Genomic DNA, 16330 nt, shown 5'->3' with positions numbered 1-16330 from the left:
ATTGTCTCACAAATCACCGAGAGAGAAGGTTAACTTTCTCAACTGCTTTGCTGCTGTTGCTTTGGCTGAGTTTGCAGCGGTTGGTTGTTTTCAGATAAGGCCTCACAGTACGTCTCACTACCTGTGTTATGACTTTGAATTCCTGACCCACTTTCCCGCATCCTCTACATGCTGGGACTTCAGGCATGCGCCTCCATGTCCAGCTACACGCTGAACTGCTCATTAACAAAAGTGTCTTTTTGCTTTAATTATTCTCCAAAAGAAAAACACAACAAAGACTAGGAAGGGTCAGCTACTTTCTTTGAAGGCATTTAAAATGCAAGAGCCAGGTGGTTAATCGCAGAGGCAGAGGCAGAGGCAGAGGCAGAGGGCAGAGGCAGATCTCTGAGTTCAAGGCCAGCCTGGTCTGTAAAGCCAGTTCCAGGACAGCCAGAGCTATATAGAGACCCTGTCTTGAGAAACAATCAATCAATCAAACAAACAAAATCAAGTAACAGGAGCTTGGCAAGTGAGCCCTGAGAAACAGAACGCATACAAAAACGCATGAGGAGCCAGGCGGTGGCGGCGGCGCACGCCTTTAATCCCAGCACTCGGGAGGCAGAGGCAGGCGGATCTCTGTGGGTTCGAGGCCAGCCTGGTCTACAAAGTGAGTCCAGGACACCCAAGGATACACAGAGAAAGCATCTCTCGAAAAACAAAACAAAACAAACAAACAAAAAACACAAAGAGCTTTAAGCCCTGCCTGGAGTAGACACACATCTTCCTTTAGAGGGTCCCTTTATGGCGGTGCTAGTCACAGACATGGACTCTCTGACCCAGGGTGGAGAGGCCAGTGGGCTTCAGTGGTACATGGACGGACAATCATCAGTTTAAATGATCCAGTTCACTTCTCGTTATAAGGCTAAGGCCTGGGAAACGGTTAAAAGGTGCATCCGCCTGTACTTCACGCCCCCAGAAGGCTGCATGCATGAGACATTTTATCTACATTCTAGGCGAGAATGAAGTTAGATATGCTGTCTTTTTTAAAAATATATATTTATTTATTTAGTAGTATGCATACAGTGCTCTGTCTGTACATATACCTGCAGGCCAGAAGAGGGCATCAGTTCACATTATAGATGGATGTGAGTCACCATGAGGTTACTGGGAATTGAACTCAGGACCTCTGGAAGAGCAGACAGTGCTCTTAACCTCTGAGCCATCTCTCCAGTCCTAGATATGTTGTCTTTTATGAGGCTTTGTGTTTTTATTTTAAATATATATAATACATATTGTTTTTATATATTACATAAAATATAAATTTATATGTTTATACTATATTGTAAATATAAATATGCATTGTTTTATAGTTATGTCTTGTGTACACACACTCATACACACACACACATATATACACACACATACAAACACCTTCCTACTAATACCTCTTAGGGCTGAACAGCATGAATGTAGACAGCTTGGCTTCCTTTTAAATGCAGAGAAGGTCGTGATACAGATCAGCGGTAGAGGTCAGGATTAACACACATGGGGCTCTGGGTTCAATCCCCTGCACCATCAGACAAGAACAAACAAACAACACAAGGGAGAACTTGGGAAAGAGATACACACAGATAACAGAATTTGTAGAAACTGGTTGCTTAAATTTATGGTTTCACTGAGGAGGAAAATGAATTAAATGTTTTAATTCAAAATGAATTAAAGTTTCAAAGGGAAAAAAATGGCTTTGTATTGGCTAGTAATTAATAGGAATGAGCGCAGTGGCTACTTGGGTTTATTTATTGGCACTGGTCTCTACTGCTCTTCATGCACATTTTCTCATATTAACAAATGGTGAATTTCCAAGGATATCTGCATAGGAGAAAGACGTCTAGAACACAGAAATACCGAATAGGTCCCTACAGACACCTGCTCCTCCAGGACGGCCCGTGATGGGACAGCTGGGCAGGGACACCTGTGAGGTGAAGGAATCCTGTGCTGTTCTCACCACAGGTACGGCAGGGTAGAGTCAGATCACACACAGGTCAGAGTGGAATATGAAAACTCAAGGACTGTGGCTGGCTGGCTGGGGCCTTCAGAGAGAAATGCCATCTGAGCCCAGAGAGGCCGCAGCACCTGAGTGTGGCCACGTCTATGAGCCCAGCCCCTCTCTACCCAGGAGTCTGCACGCAAAGCCCTCAATGGTTAGGGTCACCTACTGAGGCTGGCAGTGCTAGACTCAGGATGAGAGGGGAGCTGCGAGGAAGAAAATGGTGCAAACTCGGGAGTGGGGCGGGGTGGGGGATGGGGTGATCGCTATAAAGTAACTCTCTAAGATTCAAAACCACATCACCTGAAATATTATTCCCTTTATTTTTAAATTTTTAATTAATTTATTTTTATGTATATGAGTGCTCGCCCTGCATGTGTGTCAGCACTATGTATGTGCCTGGGTCCCCTGGAGGTCAGAAGAAGCGTCAGATCCCCTGGAACTGGGGTTACAGATGACTGCGACCTGCCATGTTCACTGTCATCTGGGTGCTGGGAATCTAACCTGCGTCCTCCAGAGAAACAGTCAGGGCTCGCGTAACTGCCGAGTCACCTCTCCAGGCCTAATGTTATTCCTTTTAATTCAGGTATAAATTCACAGATGAGAGCTTTGCTCTGAGAAAAACTCCAGAGAGCATACGGACAACGTAACACAGTTAATCCCAGCATGCATCCCAACTGAGATGGGTATCATGTAGCTGTTTGCTAACAATTTATTCTTGAACATACAGGCTTTCTAAAGTTTATTTCCAAATCTTTAACCATTTCCTAGACTTAAAAAATATTACTAAGTAAAATACTAAAAAAAAAAAAAATACTGAAATACAGTAGAAGCCATTCTTCTCCAAGAACAAATCCGGCTATTAAAAGAGTTGAGCACAGACAGATCTGAAGAAAAATACTCCACAATGCCCCAGAGCCATGATGCGTGAGGCATTCCCAAGACTAAAAGAGAAGCCGGGGCTGCTGCAGGCTCAGCTCTCAAATATGTACATGTCCAACCAATTAGCAATTTTGTGTTACTTTTAATGAACGAAATTACCCTACGTGAAATGGCTGCATCACTGACACAGTAGGTCACAGCCCTCTTCTTAGACCAGTAAAGGCGCTTTAACAAGTTTTAAAAACACACTAAGTTATTTAAAAAAAAAAAAAAAAACACACTAAGTAAAGGCTCCCTTCTTCAGGCAACAAAACAGTAAGTGCGGAAGTCAAACGCAGTGTCTGGAGTCAGTGTCATGATTACTTATGCCCCACGTGTAGTTAGAGTGAAAGTCTGTTACTAGGGCTTTTTTAAAGTTCACAATTATATGGCTGGGCGTGTCTGTCAACACTAACTATACAGATCACATGGCCTCAAAAACACACACGCTTTCTCTCTTTGTTTGTCTGTGGAGGATGGACAGGGCAGCGATGGTAGGGGACAACTTTAAGGCTGGAAGAGGCCTGGAAAGTTCATCTGAGACTTTCACTTAAAATAGTCATTGGGTCCGTTGATTGAGGAATGTCTGCCTGGCTGCAGTAATATATTTCTCTTAGGAAGGGTGTGTGTGTTAGGGAGAGTGACAAGATTTTTCATTGCAAACTCCCCATATGGGTTTAATATGTGTGTGTGTGTGTGTGTGTGCGCGCGCGCTAAAACAAACAAACAAAAAAAGAAAAATTTTCTTCCCGCAGTGGACAAAGCCTTGGGCCCTCTAATGGTTTCACATGCATTGCTTTTTATAACCTGGAAAACTGATTGGGTGACGCTCGGTCTCCGAGATTAAAATCACTTAGTGAATATTGTATTGCTCCGCTGCTCTCACTGTCATTTTGGCACGTGGGGCCCCACACTGCGGCTTCTGCTGGTGCACTTACCAGCTAAGGAAACAGCCTCGGAGCAGCTGCCTGAGTCTGCGTCAAACTGCATCTGGTACCCATCTACCCTCCAACCATCGAAATGCACCTCGGAAATCATACAAAGCAGAGCGCACTCGCTGCCCGGGCCACGACAACACACCAGTCTTTGTTTCACCAAGCCTCTGAGAGGCAGTTTTCCACTCATGTTTTGTTATTTTATTTTCACACTTGCTACCTATTTCTGAACAGTGGCTTTGGGAAGGAACAGGGGAAGGTTGTTTTTAACACAGATGCCACCAAGACCTGAGCGCGCTCTGTAAAACGTTTCCTAGCCCATCACCAGGCTGGCTTTGGCTTGAGGCACAATGTCAAAGGCTTTGCCAGTAGACACAATGCTGCTGACGGATCCCAGACAAGGAGGCGAGGCTGCTTACAATTCTTGAGTTGTCATGGTTGTTAAATACGCTGTGCCACAGAACCTCCCAGTCTGCCAGGCTTTCTTCCTATCAGCTCTGTGGCATTAGCAGAAATGCTGTTTTAGCAAGAAAATTATTGGCATGCACTGGAGACATTATTTTCAAGAACCATTATGTGAGAGAGGTTTTCCTTAGTGTAACACACACACTATGTTTAAATACAGTGTTGAAATGATATACTCCTGTGAGCACGGTGGTAATACAGCGCTGAGGAAACAGAGGCAAGAACAGTGCAAGTTCAAGGCCAGCCTGCACTACACAGCGAGATTCTGTCCACAACAAAGAGATGTACGCTCCTGACAGTCTGGTTGGCTCTCTCGTGGTCATCTGACCACAATGGCCCATGTATACAAGGACATTATTATTTCCTTTAATTGTGACTACAACATGACTATAAAGGAGCTTAAGAAACATGTAGCAAAGAATCTACAAGGAAGCTCTCAAGTCACAGATGACACCTAAAGCAGACCTCGGTCAGAAATAATAGGGATAGGTAGTTTTGCTTTGTTTTATTTATTGACTTATATCTAAGACAGGCAGACGCACAGAAATACATGTTTCCTTACACTTTTAAAATATGTACTGGGGACAGAACCCAGGTCCTTGGATCATGCTATCAAGTGTTGCATGTATTAGCTCAAACTTTGTCAGTATATACTTCAGTTACACACATTTCTCACACACTAGTGTACAGCTAGTGTTACGTCATCCATTTCCGGAACTGTTTTAATGAAGCCAAACAGAAAAACCTATACTGACTGAGCAATTGTTTTCCCTCCTCTCTTGCCCCAGCCTCTGGTGGCCTGTGTCATTTAATTGTCTCTACAGCACCTCACACACTCACATGTAATATTTTCCTTTTATGTCTGGTTTCTCTCACTTGGTATGTTTTCCAGAGTCATAAATGTGGTACCATTTATACATATATTTTTTTTTCTGTTTGTGTTCTGAGACAGGGTCTCAGTCTATAACCCAGGTCAGCCTCCAGCCTTTAATGCTCCCTCTGCCTCAGCCTTCCAAAAGCTAGAACTTTCTTTTTCTCCCCACTCATCTTACACTGTAGAGACATTGCATATTTTTATTTACGTACTCAGTTCTGGATGAACACAGGATTTCTGCCTTCTGACTACTGTGAAAGATGTTGCTCTGCGTACTGTCACACACATCTGTGTGAACCCCCACTCCTTCCATTTTTGGGGGAGTACACAGAGAAATGGAACAGAACTGTTGGATTATATATGCTTAACTCTCTTGGGAAACCAAATGATTTTAAAAACAAATCTTTTGAAGCTTCATTTTGTCCTTGTAATGATCCCATGATATGGCCATGAGTAAAGTTCGCCCCCTGTGTAACAGGAGGACACCGGTGGCTTTCCTTTGCTAAGTCGATGGCCAGTTCACAGAGCCCAAGTGACGTGGCTACACCGCTCAGCACTCTCTCCTTCAGGAGCACTGTGTCCACATGGCTTCCAGGACTGCACACGCCTGCTTTTCCTCCCTTTTCGCTGTTCCACACTTCGCAGTCTCTCCCAGCAGCCTCCTTTCCCTTTCTCTGGCCTCTAAAACTCAACAGTACCCCAGTGGCTCAGTTCTTGGGTCTCTTCACTAAATCTCCTTCATTTAGTTTACCTTATATGCAACTTTCTTTTAAAAAAATATTTATTATTATGTATACAGTGCTCTGCCTGCATGTACACCTGCCGGCCAGAAGAGGGCATTGATCACAATATAGATGGTTGTGAGCCACCGTGTGGTTGCTGGGAATTGAACTCAGGACCTTTGGAAGAGCAGCCAGATTTTACCATTCAACAGCATGCCACAGTCCCTTTTCAGTTCCCCACCATCCTTCAGATAAAGCTGACCCTAACAATTAGGGTGGAAAAGTACCTGTAAAGCTTAAAATCTGAGTTTCCAGAAGGAAAATATTCCAGGAGTCTCTGCAGAGCACCGTCTCCAAAGTTCAGTCAGGTCCATAAGGAGGATGCCTCGTAAGTACTGGAACACTTGAGTCCTCCTCTCCTCCACCCACACAGGGAAATCAGGCAGTGAGTGCTGTTGACATACATTATCCCAAGAGGCTGAAGAAGAGAAGGATCTTAACCACTGAGCCATCTTTCCATCCCTAAATGCAACTTTCAATGTGTGTCTCCAGCCTGTATTCATCCTCTGACTCCAGATTTGAATTTCCAATTGGAAGTGTTGTGGACATGGAGAATACAACATCTTTCCCACCATCTACTCAGAGCTGCCTTAGCGCTGCTCACTCCTTCTCAGCTAAGGCCAGCGCTCACCTAAGTCCCCAGCTCCAAAAGCCTGGTGCTGCCATCACTTCCCTCATCCAATCTTATAGGTAATCCTGTTCGCAGTATGTTACCCCCTACCCCACCCCACCCCACCCACCCACTCACCTGTCTGTCTGTCTGTCCATCCATCCATCCCAGGGCTGGGATGTAGCTGAGGAGTAGAGGGCTCCAGCCCACAACCACACCCAGGAAACAAGGACCTGGCTGGGCATGGAGTAACTGGGACTCCAGCACCACCGACCCTCTCTGAGTCACTGTCACCTCCAAAGCCGGGAGCACAGCCGCAGCTTCTGAAGGCTGCACTTTCCTTTGTCCCCTAAGATTCATTCTACTTTTGATTATGTGGATGTGTGTGGTAGTGTGCACGGGCGTGCGGATGCCCGCAGATGGCAGGAGGGAGTTCAGATCCTCTGGGTTAGAATCACAGGTGGTTATAAGATACCTATTGTGGGTACTTGGAATCAAACTCCGGGTCTATGCAAGACTAGTTTGCAATCTTAACTGCAGAGCCATCTCTCCAGCCTAAGTGGTACTCTCTTCCTCCTCCATACCACTGGTCCCAACTGCTTCATCTCAACATAGCCAGAATATTCCTGTCTCTTTTACTCTTTAGATTTTATATGTTTGCAGGTTTTGCCTTTATGAAGGTATGTGTACCATATATGTGTGAGTATATATATGTGTCTGTGCAGACACACACACACACACACACACACACACACACACACACACACACACACACCCTTGCTAGTGAGGGAGAACAAGCAGGCAAAGAGCAAAAGCCCCCTTTTCTTTGTTTTTTTGAGACAGGGTTTCTCTGTGTAGCCCTTGCTGTCCTGGACTCGCTTTGTAGACCAGGCTGGCCTAGAACTCAGAGATCCACCTGCCTCTGCCTCCCAAGTGCTGGCATTAAAGGCGTGCACCACCACTCCTGGCTTCTTCCACTCTTTACAGCACAGCAGAAGGTGTGGTCCAGATTAAAGGAGTGTGTTCCCACCTCAAAATCTGATCAAAGGTGTGTGTCCTCCTACCTCAAAGGTCCAGAGTAGAAGTAGATTTACCCACTTCAAGCCAAGCCCCCCCCCCCAAAAAAAATCTCTTACAGGTGTTCAGGTGTTCATTCTGGATGTAGTCAGGTCAACAACCAAGAAAAGCCATCACAAGTCTACCCCTTGTCAACTTGACGCACAATTGTATCTCCTATGTTATGGTTAACTTTCAAATGAAAGCAAGAACCAGGTCATAACAAGGCCTAAACATAATACAATATCCACATACAACAGCAAAGGCATTAGATATTTAACAGGATATAATTATGCCTAAGGATACACTGTCCCTCCTACAACTGCAATGCATTATAAATTTAGAATAGGTGGCAATGTCCCTGGGGGAAATTCCTTCAGTACCTCAAACTTCACTATGACAACCACTGACAAGCTCTTCTGTGAAGTTACATCACAATGGCCCTCTCTCTCACTTCCTTGGGGACTTGGTCCAAAGGCCCCTGCTCTGTCTTCAAAGCCTAAGCATGTGACTCACGGCTACTGTACTTCTTTCCTGTCTTTAGCCCCTAAACATTGCTTTAGTTTTTCCCAGAGAATTTACCGTCCTTTGGCATTCAATGGATTATGATTATTATTTTTCGCTCCCATTAAACTATAGGCTCCATGGAAACGGGAATGCTTCCCTTGGATTTTTTTTTTTACGTTGGTTTTGACTCTAGACATTCTTGTCGTTTTATATTGTTTCTCACCGAATTTTTATACATAAAACAAAATATTTCCCTAAAATATTTGTTCATTCATTTACTTTATGTGTATGAGTGTTTTGCCTGCAGAGGTCAAAAGAAGAGATTAGAACTCCTGGAACTGGCGTGGTGGCGCACACCTATAATCCCAGCACTCGGGAGGCAGAGGCAGGCGGATCACTGTGAGTTCAAGGCCAGCCTGGTCTACAAAGTGAGTCCAGGACAGCCAGGGCTACACAGAGAGAGACTCTGTCTTGAAAAACCAAACAATAAAAATAAAATAAAATAAAATAAAATAAAAAAAGAACTCCTGGATCTGGAATGACAAACAGTTGTGAGCCACCACATGGGTGCTGAGGGCCAAACTGGGTCCTCTACAAGAACACATACTCCTGAGTTCTGAGCTATTTCTCCACCTCCTTCCTCAGACTTTTTTTTTTTTAATGAACATATTTCTAGTTACTAGGTCAGCACTGTTCCAGGATACTGCTAGCCATGCGCTTGTAGAAAGGGTCCATGCTGGCCCCTGCTTCTGTCCTGAGCAGCAGGCCACCTTCTCCAGGCATCACCTCCTCAGGACGGGATTAGCTGCTGGGAAATGCAAATCCCACTACTCAGCCCCCCCCCTCCCCCATCCTCAGAGTTTACAGCCCAGGAGGGTTCTAAAGAGCTTATAATTTTTAAGTTGTATTTCATTGTGAGATTGTATTTCCACCCGTATTTGAGTATTTGTAAGAACAATCCTGAGAGACCCGTTACCCAGTTTCCTCCAATGGTAATTAATAACTTGCACATCTAAAGCATAGGATTTTGACACTGATGTAAGACACATGACTTTGCCACTGTTACACAAATCTCTTGAAAGGCCATTTTACAATCACCTTCACATTTTCCTTAACCCCTAGAATCTAATCTGTCATCCATTTCTATGACTCAGTCACTTAAAATATATCATGTACATCCAGGCGTGGTGGCACCAACCCTGTAATCCCAGCACTGAGGGAGGCAGAGGCAGGCAGATCTCTGTGAGTTTGAGGCCTGACTGGTCTACAGAGTGAGTCTAGGACAGCCAAGGCTACACAGAGAAACCCTGTGTCTCGAGAAACAAACAACAAAAAGTATATACATGGAATAATACAGTGTGCAGTGTCCCTGCCTTGGCTTGTTGCGCTCAGCACAGTTCACCCAGCTGCGGCTGAGTCATCAGCTGGTTCCTTTTCACCACCGAGGAGAACGAAATGACTAATGCTTTGGTCATTTGCTCACTGGAGGGGTTCTGGCATGCGTCCAGTCTGTGAATATTATGAAGTTGCCGTGTGCACAGGTTTTTGTCCGGTGTTAAGCCTGTTGCTCTGGAATAAAAGCCCAGGTGTGCAACAGAGTTGTGTGGCAGCGGCGTATTTAGTTTAAAAAAAGAATCATTGTCTGTGGAGGTGTTTTCCAGAACACCTACACATTCTGCATTCCCCAAGGGGCCCAACGTGCCTGGGTCAGTTTCGCTGCATCCAGCATTTAGCATTTTCACATTCTTTTATCTCAGTCATTTTCACAGCTTAAAATCGAAGGCCCGTGTGTTGAACAATCGGCGTCTAAGGGGGTGGGGGTGGGGGCTAACTAACAAGAATTAACTGGATCGAAGGCCCTTAGCTGGGGAGTGGGAAGCGAGGGGCTTTTGGAGGTGGGGCCTAGTGGCAGGAAGCAGTCATGGGGGACTTCCTGTGAATGGTCTGTTATCCCAGGCTCTTCCTTATTCCTGCTTTGTGACCAACACAGGGCACTGAGAGTCTCCATGCGGTTTGACCTCGCCACAGCTCAGACACAACAACACAGGTGGACGGCGGAAACCTTCAAAGCCCCTCAAGTTCTTTCCTTGGGCCTCATGTCACAACGAGGAAGGCTCTGACTGATATATGCATATTCCTCTCTTCTTAATTTGTATCTCCTAATGGTGTTATGTACACCCTCTTTAGTGAAGCGCTCTTCATGCCTCTTACTGTTTTTATTGTGTTTTGCCCCCTAACAACTGGTTTTTTTTTAAATAATTTATTTTATGTACATTGGTGTGGAGGTGTCAGATCCCTTGGAACTGGAGTTACAGACAGTTGTGAGCTGCCATGTGGGTGCTGGGAATTGAACCTGGGTCCCTTGGAAGAGCATATAGTGCTCTTAACCACTGAGCTATCTATCTAGCCCCCACAACTGGTTTTTATTGTTGCTTTAAAAAAAATTTTTTTTTAGTGTTTCAGGAGGGCCTGGCAATTCATGCTAAGAGCTCCACCACTGAACTACGCCTCCCAAATACTAGTCCATAGTCAGATGTTTCTGAACATTTTGCCATTTGTAGCCTTTCTTAAACTCTTAATAAAGACTTTCATATAGTAAACTTTGTTTTTGCTTTGTGTGTTTTTGGAGACAGGGTTTCTCTGTGTAGCCTTGGCTGGCCTTGAACTCAGAGAGATCCGTCTGCCTCTGCCTCCTGAGTGCTGGGATTGAAGGCTTCCTATAGTAAAGTCTTAAACTTTGATGGACTAAGGTACTTTGTAATAGTTTTTGTTATTGATGATGTTTTGCATGTGGGATGGCTTTTACTTTGTGATGGACCTGAATGTAAAAACTAGGGAGAGCTTGCCACAGGTATAGACGGGAAAGAATATCAAGGTTAACATTTGCAAAACCAATTAGCATGCGGGCAGACTATAAACATATGAGCGCCAGAGAGCACTTTGACAAGCATATCTTCAGCAACACTTTCTATACAACCCAAAAAGCATTCTGTTCCCTATAGGATGATGAGGTGCAGATGGGGTAACTGCTCTGTGCTTATGACCTGTAAGGTTTGAGACGAACAAGTATAACCCTACTACTATGTTTTACTAGGTCATGCTGTCTAAATACGCTAACCCCTCGACCGTGGCTAGAAGAGCAGCAGGCAGTGCAGGGACTCACAGCTGGGCAAAGTGCGGTGAATAAATGAGCGTAGAATGCCCAGCTCTAGGCGGAACATCTGTCTCAAGCCCCTGTAAAGCTCAGGCGCATCCTGCAGGAGGAGGCAGGAAGAACAGAAGAGCTGGAGGGTTCAAGGAGGCTGCGAGACGCTGTCTTCTGAACGTGACATGGTTACCTGCACACAAGACACACAAGATCAAGCCACCAAGCCAATATCCAGCAGGCAGCATTAACTGGACTCAGTGGTCTACTCCACCCCCCGCCAAAAAAAAAAGAGTAGACATGAAGGCGAGAAGGAAGCATGTTGGGAAGGGTGTTTGGGGAGAGGTGAAGGAAGAAGGCGAAGAAGATATGATCCACATATACATGATATTAAAAAAGAAAATACCTTTGTTTATAGCTACAATTTGTACACTAGCAACTGGTCTTTGAAAGTTGCTCAAAGCCAAGCTTGGTGGCACACACCTCGGATCCCAACACTCAGGGAGGCAGAGGCAGGAGCATCTCTGTGAGTTCGAGGCCAGCCTGGTCTACAAAGTGAGTCCAGGACAGCCAAGGCTACACAGAGAAACCTTGTCTCAAAAAATCCAAAATGAAGAAGGAGAAGGAGGAAGAGGAAGAGGAGGAGGAAGGAAGGAGAAGAAGAAGAAGAGGAAGAAGAAGAAGGCGGCAGCTCAAATAATTAATTTTATTTTAATCTTATGAAACAAGGATTTCATTTTAAAGTAATAGCCTATATTATTCAATCATAAAGATGCCATACTCTTTTCAACCAAAATAATGCTACTTTATTTTGATTGAGAAGATTACGAAATCTGTGAGATTTTCAAAATGCTAAAAGATTTATGAACAGAATAAATACCAACAACCAACCACATTTCTACATGCTGCAGACTTGGAGAACATTTAAACACTGAAAATCAAATATCTGTACGTCAGTCTCTCTTTGCAATCCCTGCCTCTAGGAGCTTATATATACACAGAGTGACCAGTGTGCGCAAGTGTGTGTGTGTGCATTGTGTGTGTGTGTGTGCATTGTGTGTGAGTGTGTGTGTGCATGGTGTGAGTGTGTGGTGTTTCTTCAGAGTGATCTCTTTAAAGCTCAAGTCGAGAAGCATTTCAAAATAGTTTCATTGAGAAGGGATTTGTATACTGTACAATTCATCCATATGACTCACACAAGCAACTCGCGAGCTTCTACATTATTGGCAGGGTTGGAAATCTTGGCACGTGGTGTTTAGTCAGGATGTGAGAGAAGAAGGCAAAGCGGAGGCGGGCGGGGCAGGCGTGTTAGAGAAACCCCTACCCTTTTCAGAGGTAGAAAATCTATCTTTTAACGTTAACTGCACAGTCTCTTCCTGGAGCCGTTCCTGGCCTTCCCTCCAAACGACTGCACCTTCCTCAGGCCTTGGACAGAACCCCGCCTATAAGCACACCAGATTCCCACGGAGCCCCTGTGGCCACGCGCAGCGTGCGGGAGGGAAACAAGTGTGCTGAGGTGGCGGCCCATGAGGGCCCCTGGCAGTGGAAACTCCTGCCGGGGCCTCTTCAGGGCTCCAGCTTTGGAATTTCCTGCCACAACACAGAGGAAGTTGTGAGACCCTGCTCCGGTGAACAAATGTATGTGATACAGCCATGTTCCAATTATTCGGGTTAAGCGCAGAGCGACGGAAGGGTTCTTACGACCCAGAAAGGCAGAGCAGTAACTTACGGCGCATGTGCAATCCTGGACGCTAACAAAACAAACTTGAGAAAGAAGATGCTAGCTGCCTGGAGGTGAGGAACCGCTTCCCCAGCCTCCTCTTGGGCAATGTGACCCAGTAAGAGTGAGCCTCTGTCTGTCTCCACAGACTGCTAAGCCACACTGCTCTCTACGGACTCCAACAACATGCATTTCTTAGTTCTGCGTTACGAGTAAATGGTAGAATTAATTTCACTATTTATGGCCCAGTACGACACAAAGGTATTTTACTGGAAATTTTATAGATTTCATAAAATTCATTTGAGAGATGCCAACTCTCAAATAAGCTTGATAAGAAAATTAAGGCCAACACCTCCCATTCCACCCACCCCCGCACAGACAGCAGATTAGTGCTGCCCGAAAAAATTTCAACCAATACTGAGCTGGGAGTCTTTTTTGCGGGGGTAAAGGGGAGGGGGGTTTGAGACAGGGTTTCTCTGTGTAGCCCTGGCTGTCTTGTACTCACTTTGTAGACCAGGCTGGCCTCAAACTCTTGAAGCTCCGCCTGCCTCTGCCTCCTGGGGTGCTAGGATTATAAGGCGCGCACCACCGAGCACGGCTGAGCTAGGAGTCCTTCGCGATTAATGTAACAAAGGCAGAGGTGGCAGAGGTGGGGAGGGTGAGGCACACAGTAAGAATGACCTGAGAATGGAAAAATTCATTATTATAAAAATCAAAGGCTGGAGAGATGGCTCAGCGGTTAAGAGCACTGACTGGTCTTCCGGAGGACCCAGGTTCAATTCCCAGCACCTACATGGCAGTTCACAAGTATCTGTAACTCCAAAATATGACACCCACAGACATATATGCGGGCAAAACATCAACGCACATAAAATAAAAATAAATTATTTTTAAAAAATCAAGACGCCCTGAACTTCCACCTATATGAATGGTTTGGTAGGAAACAACCAAATTGGAAGTTACAGTACCTTTCTTTCTTTTTTTTTTTTTTTTTACAGTACCTTTTAAAAAAGATTTGTTTTTACTATTCTTAATTATGTGTACATGTGCACACGGGCGCTGGGAAGCCAGCTCCTCTGCAGCAGCTGTAGGTGCTCTTAGCCTCAGAGCGACTTTTCCAACTCCTGTCTCATCATCTTTAACTCTTCCTTATTAACTACAAAGTCCAGTCCATCCTCACGGACAAGTGCGAAACAATCTGAGGACAAATTTTTAAAATTAAAAAAAAAATTTATTCTTCTCGGGCTGGAGAGATGGCTCAGTGGTTAAGAGCACCGTCTGCTCTTTCAAAGGACCCGGGTTCAATTCCCAGCATCCACATGGCAGCTCACAACTGTCTGTAACTCCAAGATCTGACACCCTCACACCAATGCACATACATTTTTAAAAAATTAAATTAAAGATTTACAATTTATTCTTCTCTCATATATTACATCCGGACCAGTTGCCCCTCCTAGCGCTGCCCCCCACCACAGGCACTCCTCCCCCCTTCCCCTTCAGAAAAGGGCGGGCCTCCCAGGGATGTCAATCAAACATGGCAGATCAATTTGCAACAAGACTAGGCATCTGTCCTCATATTAAGGCTGGAGGAGGCAACCCAGCGGGAGGGAAAGGGTCCCAAAAGCAGGCAACTGAGTCAGAGACAGCCCCCGCTCCCACGGTTAGGAGCCCCACAAGAACACCAAGCTACACAACCACAGCATATATGCAGAGAGCCTGGCTCAGACCCATGCAGGCTCCCTGGTTGTCGGGTCAGTCTCGTGAGCGCCTGGTTAGTTGAGTCTGTGGTTTTTCTTGACCTTGACCACACACACACACACACACACACACACACACACACACACACACACACACACCTACAATCCTTCTTCCCTGTCTTCTGCAGGAGTTCCTGAGCTCCGCCTAATGCTTGGCTATGGGTCTCTGCCTCTGTTTCCATCAGTGGCTGGATTATGCTAGGCTTGAAGATATTCTTAAAGTACTATAATTATTATAGAATGTCTTTTTTATTTCTGATAATATTTCTTATTCTGAATCTACTTTCTCTACATTGCCAAAGTAATCAATGTTTCTTTCTGACTGGTGTGTATAGGTTACTTTTCTCTATTCTTGTAACCTTTAATCTGTCCTTACATGGTAAGTGCAGACATAACAATTGTAATGGTATTCACTTGGGCCCTGCATATAGGTAACAGTCTGACGGCCCCACCTCCCACACTGGCTCCTTTAAGCCATCTGTAATTAATCTAATTTTTGGTATGGGTTAATTCACATCTAGCATTTTGCTATTTGCTTTCTTTTTTCTTCCTTTTTGGAAGGAACAATAAAATTGTCTGTTATATTTTCTCTTTTGGACTGAAGATTTTATTTTTTCAGTTTGCATATGCTATTTTTATTCACGCTTACAATATACATTTTAATTTTTAAATTTATTTTTTAGGGGCTGGAGACATGGCTTGGTGGTTAAAAGCACTTGTTCTTGTAGAGGACTCAGGTTTGACTTCCAGCACCCACCTGGTGGCTCACAACCCTCTGTAACCCCAGTTCCAGGGGCTCTGCGGACACCATCTTCCGGTTTCCTCAGGCATCAGGCACACACATGATGCACATACATACATGCAAGTAAAACACTCATAAACGAAAATAAATACATGTACAATTTTTTCATTGTATTTGTGTGTGTGAGAGAGAGAGGAGAGGAGAGGAGAGGAGAGAGAGAGAGAGAGAGAGAGAGAGAGAGAGAGAGAGAGAGAGAGAGAGAGAGAAAGAGAAAGTGTATATAAGTATCCACAGAGGCCAGAAGAGGGCATTGGATCACTAAGGGCAGGAGTCACAGAAGTTGTAAGCCATTTGATAGGGTTCTGGGAATTGAACCCTGGTCCTTTAGGAAAAGCAGCTGGTGCTTCTAACCACTGAGCCATCTCTCCAGGCCCTTTGGTGCTATTATTCTTTGCATACATCTAAGTTTCCACCTGGGCTCTTTCATCAACTTGAAGACTTCCGTTACACTGCCTCGTCTGCAGGTCTGCTGAGCGATGGATGCACTTGCTTAGCTCTTGGTGTTGGAAGACTCTTGGTTGATCTTCATTTTTGAGGGGTTTTCACCTGATATATAGTTTCATGTTGACTCCTTTTTCCTTCAACATCCTGAACACATAGTTCTAGAGTCTTCTGTTTCATGACTCCTGATAGGGAGTATGCAGGCCTCACATTTACTTCTCTATATGAAAGCTTTTTTATTGTGGGTTTGTTGTTTTTGTTTTGTTTTGTTGGTTTTTGGTTTTGGTTT

At 44.7% G+C, this 16330-nt stretch overlaps 1 protein-coding gene across 3 annotated transcripts in view; it reads right to left on the bottom strand.

Moving 5' to 3' along the window:
* Positions 1-16330, bottom strand: part of SERTAD2 (SERTA domain containing 2) — a 105723-nt gene that overhangs the window by 40720 nt on the left and 48673 nt on the right. The window contains exon 1 of one of the 3 annotated variants that reach the window (XM_084799557.1): positions 6231-6252. The exons of 1 other annotated variant lie outside the window; for it this stretch is intronic. Coding sequence is in view for 1 of the 2 variants with exons in the window: in XM_084799554.1 (XP_084655680.1) it covers positions 1425-1444 (20 nt within the window). In the remaining variant the exon portion in view is untranslated. Of the gene's footprint in view, positions 1-1424; positions 1547-6230; positions 6253-16330 lie in introns of those variants that run through there. One more of the 3 variants, XM_084799554.1, reaches the window with a different exon arrangement.

Source organism: Acomys minous, assembly GCF_964271855.1.
Source record: "Acomys minous genome assembly, chromosome: 10".
Lineage (NCBI taxonomy): Eukaryota > Metazoa > Chordata > Mammalia > Rodentia > Muridae > Acomys > Acomys minous.
Note: the sequence above shows the minus strand (reverse complement) of the source record. Positions and strands in the feature narration are given on the sequence as shown.